At 40.0% G+C, this 22,056-nt stretch overlaps 1 protein-coding gene across 2 annotated transcripts in view; it reads right to left on the bottom strand.

Annotated features, from left to right (window-relative positions):
* HDAC9 (histone deacetylase 9) overlaps nucleotides 1–22,056 on the bottom strand; it is a 511,347-nt gene that overhangs the window by 22,849 nt on the left and 466,442 nt on the right. For both annotated transcript variants that reach the window (XM_006018926.3, XM_025198228.1), the window contains 3 exons: nucleotides 17,964–18,095; nucleotides 12,007–12,122; nucleotides 2,258–2,380 (listed from right to left, as the gene is read on the bottom strand). In XM_006018926.3, coding sequence (XP_006018988.1) covers nucleotides 2,258–2,380; nucleotides 12,007–12,122; nucleotides 17,964–18,095 — 371 coding nt within the window. The remainder of the gene's footprint in view (nucleotides 1–2,257; nucleotides 2,381–12,006; nucleotides 12,123–17,963; nucleotides 18,096–22,056) is intronic.

Raw genomic sequence — 22,056 nt, 5'->3', positions numbered from 1 at the left:
CCTAGGTGGGGGCCAGGTGCTCCTGAGACTTCAGAGACCCGATTCTGCAGGACAGTGGTCCCGGTTGCCGGACACTGACACAAGGGTATGCATCTGCAGGTGCAAAATGGGGAAACCCTTGGGTTTCCATGCTCCATCCTTCAAACACAAGCCTTGGGAATTTCCGTGGTGCATGGATGCATACATGGAGTAGGGGTTTAGGTTGTAGCCGTGTTGGTCTAAGGACACAGGCACCTTGTCTACATGGAGTAGGGAAACCCATGGGCCCTGCTCCACATGTGCAGACCCCATGTTGTGGCCAGGTACCTGGGGCTATTGCACTGTGGCATCAGGCCTCTGAACACCTGCTTTGGCAGCTGGAAAGCATAGGCAGCTCCAGCCTACCCATGCTCTTGCACCATAAATGAACAGACATCTGCCACAAAAGGGAGGCACAAAATATTACTAAAAATTTGCACACCCAATTTTGGGGCATTTGGGGTTTAACAAGGGGCCTGGAGATCTGCTAGCTTGGGTTGTGTGCTACTATTAAAAAAAATGTATAGTGGCACATGGGCAAAGTCTATTTGCAGTCTTCTTCACAAATAACAATTTGGTTACGTACATCAGGTGTAAGGTTTGTAGAGAATGTATTTAGTGCTTACAAAATGTTCTTGTTCTCCTGATGTTAGATTTTTAAAAAAATTATGAACTTTCCCATTCAGAAGTGACCTGGATAACAGCAATATTTCTCTAGAAAGGACATTATATTATAGTAAAAAAGACTAGAAATGACATGAAAATTTCAATACTAAATCTCATTCAAGTTAAGTACCACCTTACAGCATTCCATAATAAAGCACATACTTAAAAGGAAACATATATACTGTAAAGTAATATTTATTTATAACATCTAGAATGTTTATATTTCGTACCAAATTCATAATTCATATTATTTTATTACATCTAAAGTTGCTGACATTTCTATAACATTGCAATACTCTATGGAGTCCTTATAAAGCTTAATGCAAACCTTTATTTCTAGGTAAAATAAACTAGGAAGCACTGGGGTAAAATTCTAGCCCCGTGGGGCTAGAAACTCACATTTACTTCGAAGGACTAGAATTCCCCTGCCGTAGTACTGTGACTTATGATCTTTAACAGCTAATGTGAATTATCAATCATAGTGAATCCATACATTTATAAACTTAATCCAACAGTTTGCTACAAACAAATTCAATTGCTGCAACTTGAGTAAAGGCCAAGTAAATAGGCAGGCAAACAATTATTAAATTACTAAATGTTCTTTGGTCTATCAATTATATTTACACACATCACATTTATATCTGCAATGACTGACAGCATATACCTTAAATCATTGGTGCCCAACATTTTGGCTCTGCAAACTGGAAGAATGGTACCAGGTCCACCCTCAGGCCACCTCCAGTCCCTGGGCCGAATTCAGCACAGGGGAATGGCCCAGCTAGGGCCTGATCCAGGGTGGTTTCAGCTGGAGCCTAATCCAATGCCTCAAATGGGGGACTGGCATGGCTAGGACCCAATCCCTCTGCATGGGAATGGACTGGGTTGGGGCCCAATCTCTCTGTGCAAGGCAGCCTCTGTGCAAGGCTGGCCTATCCGGGACATAGCCAGGACCCAATCTTTTTGCATCGCCTGTATTGGGTTGATTCAGCCATAGTAGGCTTGGAAATTTGGTGATAGGGGAGCCCTGCAAGGTGGGTGATATGACTCCACAGGCTGGATCTGGCCCATGGGCCAGGGGTTGAGCACCACAGCCTTAAATCTACTGATAGGGACACCAAAAGAGAGATTAATACTCATTCTGAAAACTGCTGATTTTAATACAGTACTTTTGGAAGATATTTTTTCAAACATGGAATGATCACTTGGTAAAGAAGTAATTTAAAAGGTCAAATTATATGACCCACTCACATACCTCACCACAGCTCTGGTTTCGGACACTTGTATTTGTAGTTCAGAAATTGCATTTGGCACATAATTGTATGAGCATTATATTTTACATTTCTTTACTTATTGTTAAGTACAGCTATTATAACCAGTGCTGTCAGATACATACAATAAAAATGAAGGCAAGATAGAGGATACGCTTTCTGAGAAGTGAAAAGATCAGAGCATGCTTGTATTATAAGAAGGAAACAAGAAGTTGCGATGATTAAGAAAGCAGGGACAAGCAAGGTTGATCTCAATGAGAAACCCTTAAAATACAGTAAGAATACCCTTTAAAGTAGTCACTTACACTGATATGGGATTGTACTGCTGGAAGTCCCAAGGTAATGTTGGGCAAAGATGGGGATGTATACAGGCTCAACAGATTCATCGATTCCTCACCAATCAGAATGTGCTGTTGTGAAACCAGAGGCTGGAACAAGAAAAAAAATATACACATAACTTCCATGCCCATATTACCTTTTTCTATTGCCCTGCTACAAAGAAAGCTACATTATTTTGGCATCCACTGAGGCATCAAATATTGGAGAAAGCTGCATCATCCTTGGGACCTACTGCTATTTCCCCAATACTAATCTGAGATTTTTGTCTTCAGATGCATATTGATACAAACCTGATTGACATCTTGAGCAATTTATCCTTCAGTATCTGTTCTCCAACCAATAAATACATTCATTCCTAAGGCTCAAACATAATTTTCCTAAGGGTTAATCATAATTTTGCCTGAGTAAGCATTTATTTATTTATTTATTTATGTCCTAATTTGTATATTTTTATATACATTAGGAGGTGAATATTCATTGGTTTCCAAGATAAATCCTGCAGTTCATACTGAATACACAGCCAATGCCACTGAACATCATTTGGGGATGCTAGAGTTACAGAGTACCACTGATATGAGCTATTTACATTAAAAGAGAAGAACTTTCTGTAATTCAACACTGTTCATTCTATGTACCATAATCCTGAGCCACTAATTGAAAGGGGATTCTTTTGGGCTATACCATTTACTAGTATAAATGGGAAAGGTTTGAGTAAAATTAATTTAGGAAAAAATGCCAGAGTTGGTCAAATAATGGTAAACGGGTATTTTAAAATCTTTACTAACAATAAAAATATGTCCCACATTATCTGGTACTAAGCCCCCCCTCTTTCAAGGTGCTTAATCTGCTTTACTGCCTCCTAATTTCAGCATCTTGCAGCAATGTGATACAGCTGTTCACTAAGTGGACATCACATTTCTGATGCAATATTTGTAATCACCCTGTAGTAGAAACAGGCTTTTTAAAATGTTTGCCCAGAGACACCCGCTTTACATTCACTGGAAAGAAGTCTAAAAAGGTACATTGTCACATGCTTATTTTCAGAGGAATCTTTTTGAAGCTTCTGTCTTTGTGCTTTAACAGTCATGTTTTTCAACGTGTGGTCTAGTAGAGTTGCTTGAATTACATTTTCTGTTTAACTCTTGCTTTCCTTACAGAACTTTTACACAATAAAAGCTACAAAGGTCTTATTAGACTTAGGAACTCTGGCATGACATGGTCCCCAAGGGAACAACATCCCTGAAAAAGAATACCCTGTGTAACAGTATGACACAGTGACTGCTTTCTTCCCAAACAAAAAGCATATGGGACTCCAATAATAGACCACCTCCAAGAGGGATACTGCACACTCGGGCTTTGACTAAAGTAAATATAATAACTTGTCAAGCATGTTGTGGGGAGTTGTAGATTTTCCTCTGGACAAACCTGGGATATCAATTAACTTTGGAAAATGCCTTGTGCTAATACAATGTGACTGTCACTGAAAAGTGGTTTAGCACAAAAATACAGGATGTTATTTCAAAACATAACCTTTCACATACAGTTTGTTTGGAGATAAGATGTATCCACTGAGACGACAAAGGTAGAAGTCTATACGTGTAATTTTTTCTTGGTGACTTGGGAATGTCAAGAAGACAGTATACAGAAGTGATAAGGGCTCTACTGAAATACAAGTAAAGGGACTGCTTTATTTGTAAAATACATTAATTTCTCAGAAACATGACACTGCCTTAAAAACATGCCATTCTGTATATTATTAAAACAATGCATGGCTAGAATACGAGGTATTATTGTGAAATGCTACAAAGATCTTACCAAATGTGATGCTATAAATCTGTAATCCTCAACCATCATCAACCTGCATTGGCTACAACAGGTACACAGTGCTACATTTTAAAAAATGAGTATTTCCTTTTCGGTTTTATGATGCTTCACTGTAAGGTTTGCATTAGGAAACAAGAACAAAAGGATAAAGTAAAACACATTCCCTTATGAACTAGGCAATGCACGACTGTTAACACTGGATCTAGCCCAGATCAGTTCTGTTCAACACATGAAACATGACAGTTATAATAATAAATTGCTATTTTTAATAAGTACATTTATACCCAAATACAAAGACAGCAGATCTCCTAAGTAGTTGCTCTCCTAAAAGAAGCAGCTGATAGTTGTTATATTAACCCCACGTTAAGATCCCTGTCCAGAAATGAATTCTACATGGACCCAGGGACCTACCTGGTTAGAGCTATCTATGTATTCAGGCAACTATTCCCCAGAGGAACTGATCCTGTTCCACTACTGCCAATACACTGAGCTAAACAGTATGTGTCCAGTAGCATCCACGTGGTGTGCCGGAGTTCCCTACTTTCTGTGCCTTTCAAAGAAATGACCCTGGGAATCTGGCTAGCTTAATTCTTAAAATGGAAGAATAGTAATTAGATATACCTATGTGTGGTCTTCCTGCCTATTTTTACCTCATCCAGGACATGTTGAGAAAAAGGAATAAGCACACACATGCAGAGGTTTTCACATGCACACATTAATGAAGGAAAAGGGACTGTTTCTTGAGGACTTGAAACCTACCAAGTTGTGAAAACAGTCCAAGATTGCCAAGGCCTTGAAAGTCCATAATGAATTAGGTTATTACTTCAGAGTACCATTTTACATTTTTTGTTTTGAGATTTAAAAATGAAAATAATTTCTTTTATGTTTGGGAAGGATTGCACAGTCATGATATACGAGCTAGAAACTTGTTAATTTTACCCTGGAAGTCTTACAAAGACAACTCCATTAAGCTGAGGATTATAAACATAATAAGAGTAGGGGCTGCATTAGAGAAAGATTTGTGTCCGTCTATGCCCCTTAAATTCAAACCTTCTGATTATATAATCATTTAAAAAAAATGCCACTGTCCAAAAATGCTGTATAACAAATGTAAATAGATTCTGTACATGCATGACCTAAATAAACCTCACTGACACCAAATGGAATATTTCTATTGGCTTCAAGAGGGCTCACATGTACATAGAAATAATCACACAAGGTTGAACTATATATCACCAAAGCAAGCTGTCCCCACTCAATTCATTGTCCCTGCAAGCAGTATTTAGCCTATGCAGAGCATGTCATTCAAAAGTGTATGGTATGCTGTAACAGATAAATAGCTGCTGCAGTAAACTTTGATACTACTGAAGACAATTGGGTCCAATAAAAACAACTTTTATTTATAAGGTGCAATTAAAATCCAGAGTTAACATTTAAGTTTCACATCATCAGAGAAAGTATTTTAACAGAGCAGACACTGAAAGCCCCACTAGAGGAACTGAGATAGCAAGGGATTATCTACAAATGTTCTTATTTACAGTGCACCTTTGTGGCCCACCAAAAAATAAAATGAATAGTTACCAGACTCCCCACTTCACATGCAAGTCACTTAAGAAGTTGTTATTTAAATGATGAAGGCAGAAAATGTTTTTTCTCATTTTTTTTTAAATCGAAGTATCATTACTGATAATTCCATAATTCTGTCTGTGCAATGGAGTGTGAACATTTACGGTACTGCCTCATGTTTTTACTGGTAAATGGCTCTTCTATCACAACAACCTGTATTTGCCCCAGAAAAAAGTGCTGTATTTTTGCCATGAAAACCACAGCTATACACCCACTCACAAGGGAACACAACACTTACTGCAAATGTCACAACAACAATTATGAAACAACAGCAGCATGAGTCATGCAGGATTACGGCAAAACAAGTGACATTTCAGATGATTTTAGAATACTCAACCTATTATTAGAAACTTCTGTACTTTATGTATCTGACAAAAATTGATTAGATAAATGGCATTTGAGAGCTGGCATCTAATGCACAAGTAGGGAAGAAACATTCAGTTGTTTGGTTACTATTAAACAATCAAATTAAATCCTACTGAAATCAAAATGTACTGATGTTGAGATCTATGGAAAAATGTTTGAGCCCGCAGGACCACAGCCTTAACAAGCAAGTAACCAGAGAGGTAAAGAAGTCTCTGATTGGAGCCAGAAATGGAAGCCAGTGGTTTCAGCTTCCAAGTCTTCTGCCAATGAGCAGAGTGACTGGCTCCAGCACATCCAGCTCAACTTTTAAAATAGCTTTTTGGGCTCATTTCAGTGCTCGTGATAGTAAGAGACTAATACCAACAATGCCAGGAATAGCAAGGGAAGATGATGTGCAATGCAGTGCTCCCTTAATACACAGAATACAGTTCCACTTCTCTAGCAGCTGCAGTCTTCCTAGATATGCCATGAACACAATGCCAGTCACATCAGACTATTTGCTTATGTGTTGGTTTAAAGATGTGAAACAATTGTACATGAACTAAAATATTCAAAGAACCAAGCACTGCAAAAATCAACTAAAAGCATTATCATTCCCTTTTGATTTTTTATAGTGGTAACTGATGTGTTCAAGCCAAGACAGTGACTAATTTGATATGATTTCCTGTGTAATTTGGCATTCATGTCTTCATATTATAACATTCTGTTCCTATACATATTTAATGAGATTAAAATATACCCATTTAATTCCACTATCTTGACAAACCTGTGATCTGATTTTAACTTTGTTGTACCTTTCTCTGCACAGTCAGTTTCCTTGCAATCCCACACGCAGGACCATGAGGCAAGACCACATGTTAGCCATCAATGCAACTTTTTTTGGGGGCGGGGGGGTGGTTCTGGGCCATAGAGAGGCTAGTAATCAGTGTGCAGAGGTCAGCCACCTGCCCCTTGGATCATAGTTCACACACACAATTAATTCATTATGGGGAAAAGTCAGGGCTGGAGGTTGAACTAGCCATTGCAGTTTTTTTGGAGGTGAATGTCCTGCCACTGACCTGGAGAAATAGCTCCATTAGCTCAAACTCTGTTAAATCACATTTCCTTATGCTATTTTTCTAATTGGCCAACAGTATAAAACAACAAACATCAGCAAGCTAGGACATCAAAACTTAAAAGTAATTATAATTATGGGCATTGGATACTCTCTCTCTCTTCATTTAACAGCATTAAATTACATGCCCATTTTGTTTATGTTGATACTGTAAAATAGAAAGCATGTAGACTGAGAGAGGAGAAGACATCATTAGTACCTCTATAGTGCTTGCCATCCAAGGACCCCAAATAACTTGAAAAAAAGTGAATGAAGCCTCATTACACATTAGCAATGGTAGGGATAGGAAAACTGAGGCACACAAAAGGGTCACAGGAAGTCTGAGAGAACAGAGCTCCTCTATGTTTAATAATGACTAGTAACCAATTTAGTTCAATAGACAGTGCAAGTTATGGCTCTCCTCATTGTAAATTAAGTTTTTCAAAAATCTGCATGTGTGAGCCTTTAGGTGTGCAGTGCATTGGGAACCTTTTTATTATATATAATATCTCTCTCTCTCTCTCTCTCACACACACACACACACACACACACATTTCCATCCACTATTTGAGGCCCTAATTAACCAAAACCCTAGACCTTGTCAAGACATTTCTGTCAGGTGCTTTAGGACTTTCCAGGACTAGCAGCATATGCTGGCTGGCCCATGAAGCAGCTAGGAATTTCCTCTTCCTTATAGCTTTAAGGACTGGCTCCTTAGTCAAATGCACAAGAAGATACCGGACACCGGACTTTAATCTTGAGTCAATATTGTCTATTTGGATCTTGGGCCACTGCGATCTTTGGACAAAACTTCAATATCTGGGAAGAAAGAAATTTCTTTGGAAAGTTTAGCAAAGGCACAGGCAGCTTCTTGATGTCCCTCTGCGATTGAGAATATTTAAAGTGGATTTAAAGGATCAATCAGTGGGTGGGCAGCAGGTGAGACATCCAGTGATAATGCTAAATGCAGTTATGTTAGGAAAACACACACACACACACGGTGGGTGGGGGGGTATACCTATGTATGTATGTATATATGGGGTGGGTGGGTGGGGTATACATACGTATGTTTGGGGGAGTGTATATATAATGTATGTATGTATGTATGCATGCACGCATTTGTGTACTGTGTATTTTTGTGCATACACACACACACACACACACACACACACACACTCTATCCATTAAGTCTGATAACTTACTCTTGTTGTTATAGTTTAATTTACAGATTCTGTCACATTTGCTCACAGTAATTAATGCATGAGTAGTCCCTAAGATGTCAATGGGACTAAATAACAGTGTTTCACCCTTCTGACAACAGCTGTGGCTGTGTCTCTGTTTCCATTTAGTTTCCTTTCACCTGTCTTCTTTTGTCCAAAACTTGGCTTGTATTTCTGACATTGTTTGTAGTAACTAGTCATTATCTCAACCTCAACATAACTAAAACAGATTTTTGATCTTCATTTCACATGTCCTCTTGTATAACTTTCTTTCCTCAATCACTGAGCAGAATCACTCTGCCTGTCAGTCCCATAACATTGACATCATCTTTTGCATGGACTTCACTTCGCCTAGGTCCTCACATCTAGGTTGTCTCAGGGTTTCCAATGACTTCTGCATAACATCTCCAAGATCTGACCTTCTCTCTCCATTCATGCAACCAAAACTCTTATCCAGGCACTTGGTGTCTTACGTCCCTTATGCTGCAACACCTTTCTCCCTGGCCTTGACAAAGACACTATTGCTTCACCTCTGCCATCACCGGAGATCTTTTCCAAAGGGCAACAGAGAGATCTTCTATGTCCTGGCTCTTTTCCAGGTATATTTGGCCATCAGTTTCCTGGTACCTCAAGGGATTCTACCTCCCTCAATTCCTCTGCTTTGAGCTGGAACAGAATACTGAAGGAGTAAGTTAATACTCAAGATAGGCAAGTCCTTTTATACAAGAGTTATTATTCCTTATTAAATCCACAGTGGACATGTTTATTCCAGAACAAGTCCATCTGTAGGCAAGCTCTAAGGCTAATAAAGCTCTAAGACTAATGAATCTAGAACTATATATACACGTCTTTGGAAGCACAAAATATTTACTGAAATATCACTTGCTCCAAGTAGAATTAAAAAACAACAGACTCTGCAAAGGCACATATCATTATTATTAACACTAACATTTAGAGATACTAGAAGTTTCACAGAATTTCATTAAGTTTATGATGCCAATATTCCTTATGGTATATCAGAAGAGTTGTGTCACTGTGCATCTTGGCACCATCTAATCTCTGCAATCTCAAACAAAAGATAGCCCCTATTTCGCGTGTTCATAACGTGATTTCCAAACAGAGCCTTTACATTCCTTTTTAGACTAAGCAATTACCTGGCCAACAAGGCTAGGGACAGAAGTTACACATAAACCAGTATAAGTGATCAGAAACTGGTTCAAAGCTGTAACACAACAGAAGTTCAGTACACATAAATCACATTCAAAGGCTAGGAACAGACGTTCAAAAAGCTGGAGCCTTAATTGATTGAATATTTGCAGGTTACTCTAACCTGCCTAGACTGAACCAGTTTGCAACTGAACAGACATTCCCTCTGGAGAGAGAAAATGTAGGCACATGTCTGCAACCGCCTAGGGTCAGGAGCTGGGGGACACTAGAACGCACCCTTGGTTGCAGGGAAGCTGGGGGGGGAGGGCGGGGGCGGGGCATGGCCAGGCCCAACAGTAGCATAAGGTGAACTGGCCAGGGAGGGGGTTTAATTCCCTGCTCCCTGTCCCATGGACCTGAGCTGGGTCTGCTGGGTGTTCCCTCCTTGCTGCTGCAGAGGCAGGGGTGCAGCCAGACACTGGCTGGCATGGCCCCCTGAGGCAGAGGGGGCAGGGAGGGGGGTTATTTCCCCTTCCACCCTCTCTACCCTCAGTGGATGGATCATATTCGACTTGGGGGGAGGTGGGTAGTGGAGTCCCTCAGGGCTCGGTCCTGGGCCCTGCGCTGTTCAATGTCTTCATCAGCGATCTTGATGTTGGGGTGGAGAGCAACCTGTTTAAATTCGCTGATGACACCAAAATTTGGGGGGAGGTGAGCACGCTAGCAGGGAGAGAGAGATTGCAGAAGGATCTGGATAGGTTACAGGGGTGGGCAGACAGGAACAGGATGCGTTTCAATACGGACAAGTGCAGGGTGCTGCACTTGGGTAGTAGGAACCAGCAGCACACTTATACGATGGGGAGCTCCCTACTTGAGAGCACGGAGGCGGAAAGGGATCTTGGTGTCATTATTGACTCCAAGATGAACATGGGCCGACAATGCGAGGTCATGGTTGGCAGGGCTAACCGGACCTTGTCGTGCATCCACAGGTGCATCTCGAGTAGAGCCAGGGAGGTGATCCTCCCCCTCTATGCGACGCTGGTCAGGCCGCAGCTGGAGTATTGTGTCCAGTTCTGTGCGCCCCATTTCAGGAGGGATGTGGACAACATGGAGAGGGTCCAGAGGAGGGCCACCCGCATGATCCGGGGACAACAGGGCAGACCCTACAGTGAGAGACTGCGGGACTTGAACCTATTCAGCCTCCACAAGAGAAGGCTGAGGGGGGACCTGGTGACCGTCTATAAACTCACTAGGGGGAACCAGAAGGGTTTGGGGGAGACGCTGTTTCCCCTAGCCCCTGCTGGCATAACAAGGAATAATGGGCACAAGTTGATGGAGAGGAGGTACAGATTGGACATCCGAAAAAACTACTTCACAGTTAGGGCGGCTAGGAGCTGGAACCAACTTCCAAGGGAGGTGGTGCTGGCCCCTACCCTGGGGATCTTTAAGAAGAGGCTGGATACTTACCTGGCTGGACTCATTTGAGTCCCGTTTTTGTTTTTAGGGTGAGTGGTTTTGTTTGTGTTTTTGGGTTGTTCTCCCGCCCTGGCGGGGGATCGGGCTAGAAGATCTATTAGGTCCCTTCCGACCCTGAAACTATGAAACTATGAAACTATGACCACAGCAGTGTCTCCCCACCCTGACTACTGCCACTTGCTCCCTGAACCAGGACAGCTGCAGGATAAGACCCCAGCAGGCCCCCACCCCTGCCTGTCCCTGCTCTAGCTAGCCCTGCAGGCCTCCACCCCTGCCAGCCCTGCTCCACTGGAGCAGAGAGCACAGCCCAGAGAACATGCCGGGATGCTGGGGGACTCTGGTTTGAACTTAAACCAGGAAGGGGTTTGGGACAGAAGTTGCATAAACCAGTTTGAGCTCAATCAGGTAAATCTGATACTATATTCAACCAGGTTTATCTCAGACTGGTTTCAGCCATTTTGAAACTCGTTTATATGCACTGAACAGCTGTTCTGTTACAAGTTTAAATCAGTTTCTGATCACTTAAACCAGTTTATGTGTAATGTCTGTCCCTAGCCAAAATGGCTGAAACCAGTTCAAGATAAATTTGGATGGATGTAGTATCAGACTTAACTGATTTAGGTTAAATCAGTTTATTGAACTTCTGTCCCAGATCCCCTCCAGTTTCAGTTAACTCATGGTCCCCCAGCACGCCAGGATGCTTTACACTTGACAGGGTGGGTGGGCTTTAGCCTAAGTTGTCTGCTCCAGTTGTGCAGGGACATTCTTTAGTGCCCCCTGGCTTCTGGCCTTAGCCACTGCAGGCATGTGGCTGCATTTCCAGAATCAAAAGAGAATGTCTATTCACATGTTTATCAGTTCAATCTACGCAGTTTAGACTAACCTGCAAAGAGTGAATTAATTTAGCCTCAGGCTTTTTGACTGTCTGTACTTAGCTCAATAGGATCAAGAATGTTATTTTTACCTCAGCTTGAGAATTAGGTGGCAAAACTGATGTTTCATTTTCCATTACACTTCCAGTAGGGCCATTGCTTGGTGAGCTTGGACCTGATCCTGGAGAACTGCTACTGACTGAGGACTCTGAAAAACAGATGAAGCAGATATGTAACCAGGGTTAAATTAGATATGTCCAGCTGTGCTCATGATAAACATTCTATGCTTCCTTCAGCATACATATGAAGAATGCTGAACCTATACTGAATGGAGCATTCAATTCATTTCTAAGGGAGACCAGTTGTTTAGCCACTTAAAACAGACAGATATTCTTGTTCTTTTCCCTCTTGACACCTCTGGTGCACAAAGGGTGAATTTATTACTTGACTTTTCTGCAAAGATGGCACATAACTCAGTGGCAAGCAAACAGAACTGCTAATGAGTAAAAAGAAAAGGAAGCACTTTTTATTGCATAGTCTCCTGCCTCAGAGAGATCAAAATGACAGATAGTAGATTTGCAAAGGTCAAAATAACATGTCATCAATTCATGAGGCCTACTGCCATTCCTTTGCTATTTGGAAAGGGCCGTGAAGTATTCTGTTGTGAACTAACCTTTATCTGTGCAACCAATAAAAAACAATACACCATTTACAATATACCTCTGTCAGCAAAGTATGAGGAAATACTTGCAGCATGCAAAATCTTAAAACAGCATTTTGAGGACTCTGTTTTAGTCTGTCCTGGTTTAAAGTACCTAGGAGCTTTGGTCAAGATGAAGGGTAGTGAGACGACTTACTAGGTCTTTGTCAATCTAACTTCTTTAAGTCTATATTGATTAAAATGAGAGTTTTGTGTACTGAACAAAGAAAAAGATAACAAGAAATAATTAATATTGCCATTATACAAACTGTGCATCAGAAAATTTAAATAATTTCAGTTAGCCAGCAATCACTAGCCAAACTGGACATTTTTAGATATCGCCAACTCTATATTCTCTACGTTCTGTACCCACTTGCAATTTACTCCCCGCTCTTACTGTCACTGAGATAATGCGAGTTATACTAGTGGGTTTTAAGACTCTCTTCTGTTTCAGTTCCAACTAGAATACATTTCTGCAATTCACTGTCATGAGTCAATACACTAATAATGTACATCTAGGCAAGATATGTTTTTGCAAAGAAACTTTTCAGCTTTTCATACAAAAAATGCAAACCTCCAAAATGATAATTCTCATTTTCCCATTTCTGGAACTGTTATTATTGTTTGATTTCTTTCAAAAGAAAAGCTTTGTCAGGAAAAGTCTGATCACCTGTACTTTTAAATCACTGGACAAAATGTACAAAACACAGTGAAACAAATCACACCAATGACAATCAGTAAAAAACAAACAAACCAATGAATCCAGGGAAACTATTTTCTGGTGTAAGGAATCACTGTGAGTAAGCCAGCATCAGAGACAACAACAGAATACAAGTTTCCTTTCCTTTCCTACTTCTACTTTAACTATGGCAAATGGTAAAGCTATCCTGTTAAAATAATTAGTATTTTATTTTGCATCTAAATTGTGAGCGTACACATCATAGAAAGGAATGGGCCATCCTAGAAATGAATAGGAAATGAAGATTTTGACAATAGATAGCAACTGGTAGATCCCCAACAACTTGAACAGTGGCATTTATATCACTAGCAGTGAAATAATTTGAAAATATCTGAGCCTAATAGCAGATTTTTTTAATGGAAAACACTGTAGCTGTTCCACAAATTTTTAAAAAAAGGAAATATTCTTCACCTGGATCATAACCCTGAAGCCTGAAGACACACGGGCAGAGAAATGCCCTGAAAACTACATATGCGAGACTGAACAGAATGTGTTAATACTGTACTTTGTGTGCTATGCCTACAGGGTGAGCACTGAGCAGTACCAGGTCAGCTGTATAGATAAATGGCCTGGCACCATTTTTTTCTATTGAGTCAATGGAACAAGCACCAAAAGCATTCTACCCCTGTGCATTCAAGATGACTCAGTATCATATGCTTGTAGAGGGTATAATTCAAGACAAAAAGTTTAGTAAAAATTCTTCAGTAAAACGTAAAAAATGGCTCAACAATGCCAAACATATTACCACTTTAGGTATTAATATCATATGCATGTTTGCTATCCAAGGACAACTGCCCTCTCATTCACTACGTTCATATGCATAGAAATTAATTCAAAACAATTTTAATTAACTTCAAAGCTTTCACTTTGTGGGTTGGTTTTTTTTCTCACCCCCACCCAGTAGGAATTTTTTTCTTAACTGTTAAATATTTCTTCTAATTAACAACAGTCTTGTCTGCTATGACTGAAAATACATCACTAAATATTTAAACAGGTCTGTATATCACAGAATAACTTGGTGAGCTCTTAAATCAAAAACAAGTAAGGCTGACATTTTCAAACAGAGTTATCAGTAGGAGTGGTCAACCATATGATTTCAAAAGGGCTCTTGGTTACCCTGAATTCAAGTAGTTTCTTTCAAAGACTTCAGACTTCATATATGAGATCCATGCAGCAGAGAAATATATTCCTTTGAAATCAGGTGAAGATTTTTCTAAATGGGCAGAGAAGCAAGACAAGCAGTTCTCATCTTTTGCCTTTAGTCCAAGCCATGCACATATGGCTTTAAATTCCTCATAATCTCCCATTTCAAGGCAAAACATCCAACACAGAGAAATGTGTTCTAAAAGAACCAGGTTACATTTTCTAGTCTGCTCATCATAACAGAAACTTAGTTGTTATGACAAAGAAAAAATAGTGCTATAGGATAATTGGAAATTAGAGGGAAAGCCTTTTCTCACAGTATATCTCCCAGTTCTCCAGGAAACCCGGGAGGCTAATAAACAGGTGAAATTTCATTGTCTTCAGTGGAATAGTATTCAGAGGTATTAGCCTTCTTCAAAGTCTTGGTGCTATTTGCAATTCCTACACTACAGGTCTCACTCAAGACCACTCACTCTTCAGCAGCAGCTGCTAGTGAACTGAAGTCCAGTTCTTTTAACTGCTGCTAGTCTTCTACCTCCTTTCTTTTACAAAGGGCTGCTTCTAAGGTACTGAATACATCCTACATTTTTCAACTGCCAATGCCTCTGGAATGTCTATACTACTAGCTCCGAGTGTTTGAGACTGGACTGTAGAAATGACTACCTCGGACTGCACTGTAGTCTCCCTCTTCACTTGGGGCACTGACAGACATGCAGCTCTCTGGTCTAACTCATGGCACTTCACAAAAAGCACCATGAGTTAGACTGACCCTCCTGACCCAACAGACATTTGCAGTTGGATTGGGAGGGTGGAAGATTGAGCTCCACTTTGGAGCCAATCCAGTGAGAGAGGCTGTGCCTCTGCAACCTCTTTCTCTATCTCCACTCCCCCCTCTCCCAGCTCCAATGCTGTCTCAGCATGGGCGGGAGATCTGTTCTGGGGTTTGCCCAGCCTGCACTGGAGTGTGTGTGTGGGGGGGGGGGGGGGGGGATCAGGGGGATTGGAGCCCTCCCCAGCTCACACACACACACCACCCTCTGGCACAGGCTGGGCAAACCCCAATCAGAACTCCCTCCCTCGCTCCCATCCTGAAGACAGCACTGGGGTGGGTCTAGGAGCTGCTTCAGCTGAGCCATGCTCTCACCATGGGATGACACAAGTTAATGAAGGCACTCCACTTGGAAGCACCTTCATCTGAACCCTCAAGTTATGAAGGTTCATTTGTTGTGTGATTGGACACTTTTTAAAGTGCTCTGCAGTTGTGCACTTCTGCCAGGGCACGGCTGTAGAGCACTTTCAGTGGCTGATCATGTGACAAAACATCACTTCTGTTAGTGCCCTTAATGATTGATTGATTGATTGAATGCATGCATGTACATGTGTGTATATACTGAAGACTGCGTCTCCATGAAAGCATGCAACTTTACATATAAAGTGGGGATACTGGTGCAGTTTCAATTAGTGCCTGAAAGCACCTTCAAATATTGTTGCACTGTTGTGGCATCTGTTTACATCACATCCAAATACTTGTCCATGGAATTTTTTATGGTATTAGAAGCTGTGTATAAATATATAATTATACATACATATATATACATATATACACACATACACACACATGTATGTATGTATGTGTATGTATACACACACACACACACACACACACACACACACATATAATATATATATATATTAAAATATAATTCTATTATATATATATTTATCTTTATATATATATATATATAAAGATATAATTGCTTTGGCTTTTTCCCAAAACACGAAGTTTTTCCAAAAATTTAGTGAAACTTTCCATCTGATACTATAGATAACGTATGTGTTTTGCATAGTCAGCAACATGACACCATTATTTCTGCATTTCTTAGACAGGCATTGATTAAACGTTAACTCTGATCCTGTTGGCTGGAAGAGCTCAGGAAAAAGCACTGTTGCAATTAATATTCTATCTTGTGCCTGATTTAGTTCTGGAGAGCATTCTTATTCAGAACAGTATTCAGCAGTATTAAAACTCATTGAAGTCAATCAGATTTAAGCATGTGCTCAAGTGCTTTCCTGGATCAGGGCCATAATGGGCTTCAAAGCTGTCTGCAGACTTGTTAAATTAGGGCTCAGGTTTCTCAGAATCCGTATGCTGTTCATACCCCACATTCCTAAATGTCTTTGCTTTTCCCTGAAGACATTAAGTTGAATTTAACAGTCCCTACTTAGCTTGCAATACGACAAGTGCTATTCATTCATTCATCTGTCCATTTCCTATTCAACTTCAGAGATTGAAATTCTTGTTAAAAGTAGCTATTTTAATTCTGTTTTTCTGATAATCAATCTTAAACTATCAAGTGTTTAAACAGTATGAGTGTTTTCTTGCCTTTTCAATTTGTCTTGTCTTTTGGATAAGGCTTGAGCTCATTCCTTCTTCCTTATCCTTTATGAATAGCATTTCCTTTTTTGGTTTTTATTTTAGTTTTGCTGCTACTAGAAAACAAAGGGCCCTGTATGACACTTACTACATGCTAAATGCATGCATTCTTGAAGTTAGGATACATTCTGAGCAGTCTAATGGTAATGTATACTACAATCTAACATGCATAGCTCGTTGATTTTTGGTTCTAGCTCCTGTGCAGTGCTGGGACTGCGGGCACCTGGCTTTCAACTTTATCCTGGAGGAACCTGTCAAGTGAAAGGTCCAGGATCATTCTTCCTGACATGTCTGGCTTTCCTCATCCCATCTAGAGGCTTGGTAAAGTAGACAGGTCCCTGGTTGACGTCACAGCTGGGTGAGGACCACAAACTGCTTGTATTATCTCCATGGAGCAGTCTGACAATAAGGACACCTGTTATCTATTATGATCTGGAGATATTCCTTGTGCAAAAAAAAGTCATAACTTTCCACAATATGAGCACACTTGGTATCTGTTTTACTGCTTGAATGCAGGGTCACTTGTGTTTTAAGTGCATTGAATGTATGCTAAGTCTAACATACTACATGGCCCATGCTGTTGTAGAGCCTATGTGAAGAGCATGGACATTCTCTGCAGAGAGGTAAATGAGACTGATCTGAGGGCTAGCAATGAACTGGTCAAATTTGACTATAAACAAAATGATGTCGGACATCCAAAAGAAAGACTAGGAAAGAAAATATATTTTCCCCCTTTTGATCTCTTTCTGTTCCACAACTCTACGAATGGCTTGCTTTTGTACTTACTATTGCAATGAAAAATGTTCAAATGGAAGTATGAGTCTCAGGTTGACAGTGTCCTTTTAATAAGAGAATAAAGAACAGAATCTTGTGAGTTCTTATACCTTTAATATAGTTTTAATTTTGACAGAGAAACTCCTTCCAAGCTTTTGTTTGATGCTCAATTATGTTTCTAGTAAACTACTTTTTGAGGCTTCTGAACATGTCTGCTGATGGCAGCAGTTAAGACAGAATCTCTTTAATTCTTATTTACCTGTCACCTCAAACAGTCTCTTCTTGAATGAGCTGACAACATTTCCATCCTTCCTCCTCAGTAAGGGGCTACTTCTCCTTTCTGTCACCTTCTGTTTTAATCTGGAACGCACCTTCAAGTTGGGCTCTGAGGCTGGGAATCAAGGGAAGAAAATATATCATTAACAATTAAAAAGCTGTTTACCCAGCAGTGCTGTCTTCCCTTTAGTGTGCTCTACCCTGAGCTCCTACTTGGCCAGAGGAAGAGAGAGAAGGGACGGAGGACTGGAGAGAAAAAGCAGCAAAGCGGAGGAGGCCCCCTCTACCTTTTCTATCAAAGTTTTTCAGGGACTGAGGCAGGGTGGAACAGGATTACACTTAGGCAACTAATAGTTAGCCCTTATAATTAACTGGGTGAAATTAGAATCTACAACTCCACACAATTATGCAATACCAAGGCAGATAGGATTGACAATATTTTCTGCAGGCCTATCAAACAGATTTAGTTACTAATATGCTGTTTTGCTATTAGACCTGCTTAGGAGCCAGGAAAAGCCTTATCTTACAGTATTTTTACATCTCTTATAGGTGAAAACTGATAACAGTATACTTAGAAACCCCATTTGCATTTAGATTTTAGTTTGATGGTGGAAACAGGAAGAATTTTCTGTTAGTGCCTTTTGATATTTTACAGAAATATAACTTATGTCAGAACATATTGGCTGAATATTTCTTAGTCAGCAGTTCAGAGCCTGAAACCTTACTTTCTTAATAACTGCACCAAAACAAACAGATTTATTACAGTATCTAGAGAACATTTAAATCCAGAGAACATGAAAATATAAGCTTAGCCTGAAAAAAAGAAATAGGATCGAATCCCAGAAATCCTAGGATTATATTTAATGCATCTTGGACAACTTCCATCTCCTTTTTCATTTACTAAGTAGGCACAGTCTTTAAATGTGAACATTAGAGACCAAGTTTTGTCAAGCATATTGTTTTTGTCACTTCTGTATGAAAAAAAAAATCCTTTGCCCATTTGTCTGTTCTACTAGGTAAAACTCTATTAACAGATGGTTAATGACAGTTAAGTTCAAGGTAGAACTTGTTTATATTTCCCTGTCTGGCCACAAATCTTGGCTCATCAATATCTCAAGCTGTACAGAGCTGGAAACTGGGATCAGTTTCCTCTCTCTCACTTCCACGCACATGCACAGATGGACAAAATAGGAAGAGGGCGAAATCCTAGATCCATTGAAGACTTCTAACTTCAAACCTGTCTTTTTGTGCAATATGAACACAATTGTTTCCTCCTGTCTCATTTTTTTACTATGCGGACATTAGCATTGCCTGAGACAGAGCTAAGGGGTAGCCAAGAACATAGTGAATTTAAGTTGCTCCAAGAGTGCTACAAAATATTCTGTGAATTTTGAGGCAGTTGGATTTGCAGTGCCTCCTGCCTGCCTTTGTCATGCCTGTTCCTACTTGCAGAAAGCTGGGTGGCTGTATTTCTGAACTGTTTTCAGAGGAATATCTATGTAGATGTATGTATGCTCTGACCAGGAATCTTACCTAGTTATAATTTCTTTCGGAAGTGAAGTTAATCAGCTATTGTACTGACTCAGGTTTCAGTTAGGGTTCATTCTATTTATAATTCTCTATACTCCCAAGCTGTAGGAGAAGACTTCCATATCAGTGACTGAATAATGCAATGTAAATCCTCTGGGCTCAGAGAAAGAGCTCTTCAGCATCCACTGGGGACAAGTTCCACTTGTATATGAATGTGTTTCGTGCCCAGTTACACTGATTGCATTTCTATTTTTACCACATTCCCATCACACTCTGCATTTCAATCAATCCAAACAGAGAAGGCAGTCTTTTATGTGGATGTCTGAATTTATATGCCAGCTGAGAGGATAACCCTTGCATAAAAGATGAAGGATCATTATTTAAATGAAAACAATTAATTTTAAAATGAAAAGGAGGGGGGTGTGCGAAACCCACAGGTTTTCAATGCTTTAAATGAGACAAAAAGTAAAGCTTTGAGGACTATGAAGTTTAGACTTGCTCCAATATTCTGCATGAGATGCAGTCAGATGAGAGTACTGCATCAAACAGGACTCTTGCTAGTGAGAGCTGAAAACTGAGACTTCAGTGAATTAAATATATATGTATAATTATTGTGTATGGTCTGATGCTTACAGCACAGGATTGGGAAACAGGATTTCTAGCTTCTAATCGTGGCTCAGCCACTGACTCTTAGAGAAGTCACAGGGTGAAAAATTGAAGTCTATGAAGTCTATGACAGAACCCATATATTTCAACAGCATTTCTCCAACAAACTTATATATCTCAGTTTATGTACAGAATGACAGTTATAGTTATATTTCATTCTCAGCTATTTTCTGACTATTAATAGACACTCCCTGGTAATTTGCAGTCCAATTATAGGTTTTATTATTATTCTTCTGTTTAAAAAAAAAGTTTTTCAAAGCTCAATATGACTATAAACAATGTACTGAATTCAAATTATTTTAATGAAGAAGTTATTATTTAATGAAGAAAATATTTTAACTAAAAGAAATGCAAACGAGTAAACAGCATAGAGGAAATTAAATTATATTTGCAAATGCTTTAACTCTGAAATTCTTAACTAATAAGGATTTTTTTAAAAACTAAACTGTGTAATTAATATCTCTATAAGAACTCAAATGAAGTTGCCAAATAAATTATTTTTAAAATTCTGGACTAGATTTTAAAAGAATATTTAGCTTGATGTTTTAAGTCCTGGTTTGTAGTGTTTTTCTCTACAGGGAAATACCTTGGGATTAGCTTTCTGTGCACACTCCTGGTCCAGTTTAGGAAAACTAGTTTAACCTAATCTACTTTGGAAATGGATTCAGCTAAAATGCCCAATGGTTTTGTTAGCTCAAAATAAGAATGTCTACAGGGGAACATAGTGGAATGCTGTAAATACAGTACACTCTCAGTTATCAGAACAGCATGCTGATCACTGCATTTTGACTTAATGCTAACATATTTACTCATATATAAGATAAGGTTTTTCCTCCAATCAACATAGGGGAAAAAATCCCCTCATCTTACATTTGCATGCAAGAAAACCTGACAAAAAACACTGTCCGTCATTAAACTGCTGCCAAAAGCAGCATGTGCTCAGTAATAGAAACCAACTATAAAGAGGGACCTATTCAATTTGCAATTTTGAGGAAATAACAAATCAAGCTATCTCCACAAAATCTGCAGGGGGGGGATTTACTAAAAATAAAGTGCTGGCTTCACAGTCCTCCCAGCAGCACAGCCCAGAATTAAAAGGGCTGCCAACAGGAAAGTGAGCAGGCAAGATGGCTGTGACCCCTGTCCCTCACCAGTGATTGGCTAAGAGGGTTGCCTGTCAAATGGCTCCATCCCTCTCCACCAACCAGTGGTGAAGGGAGGGGCCACATGGACAGCCCTTAGCCAATCTGTAATGATGGGCAGGGCCATATGATGGACACCAGTCAGTGGTGGGAGCAGGGCCACCAATGTCTATTGGGCAATTGGAGGTATGGGGGGGGGGGGGCAGCCATGATCAGCCCATGAAAATGGCAGCCAGCCCCGTGATCTGCCTGTGAAATTGTCCAGCCACTGCCTTGAGTTGGGTAGACCCCTGACTGTAAAGTTAATTAAATGCACCCAACACTGACCATGACTATAAAACACATAGCCCATATGTGGAACCCACAAGAATAGGTTAATTTAACCTATCTGAATAAGACCTATGGTAGTGCCTACTGTGCTCAGAGTCAACACTGAGAAGGAATTTTTCAAGTCATGGTGAGCCACTACATTGAATACATTTTTACTTCCTCTTCCCAGAGTTAAGCTGCACCTTTCTTTCCCATTCCCAATGAGTCCTGCTTTTTACCAGCCATAAATATCTATCAAACATCAGTGAACTTCCAGTGCCTAAAGACTGGAAGAAGGCCAATGTGGTGCCTATCTTCAAGAAAGGGAGGAAAGTGGATCCGGCTAACTATAGGCCCATCAGCCTGACTTCTATCCCGGGGAAGATCTTAGAAAAGTTTATTAAAGAGGCCATCCTTAAGGGACTGGCC

The sequence above is a fragment of the Alligator sinensis genome, unplaced genomic scaffold (assembly GCF_000455745.1).
Source record: "Alligator sinensis unplaced genomic scaffold, ASM45574v1 scaffold123_2, whole genome shotgun sequence".
NCBI classification, from domain to species: Eukaryota; Metazoa; Chordata; order Crocodylia; family Alligatoridae; genus Alligator; species Alligator sinensis.
The sequence above is the reverse complement of the archived record's forward strand: the minus strand, read 5'-3'. Positions and strand labels throughout refer to the sequence as shown.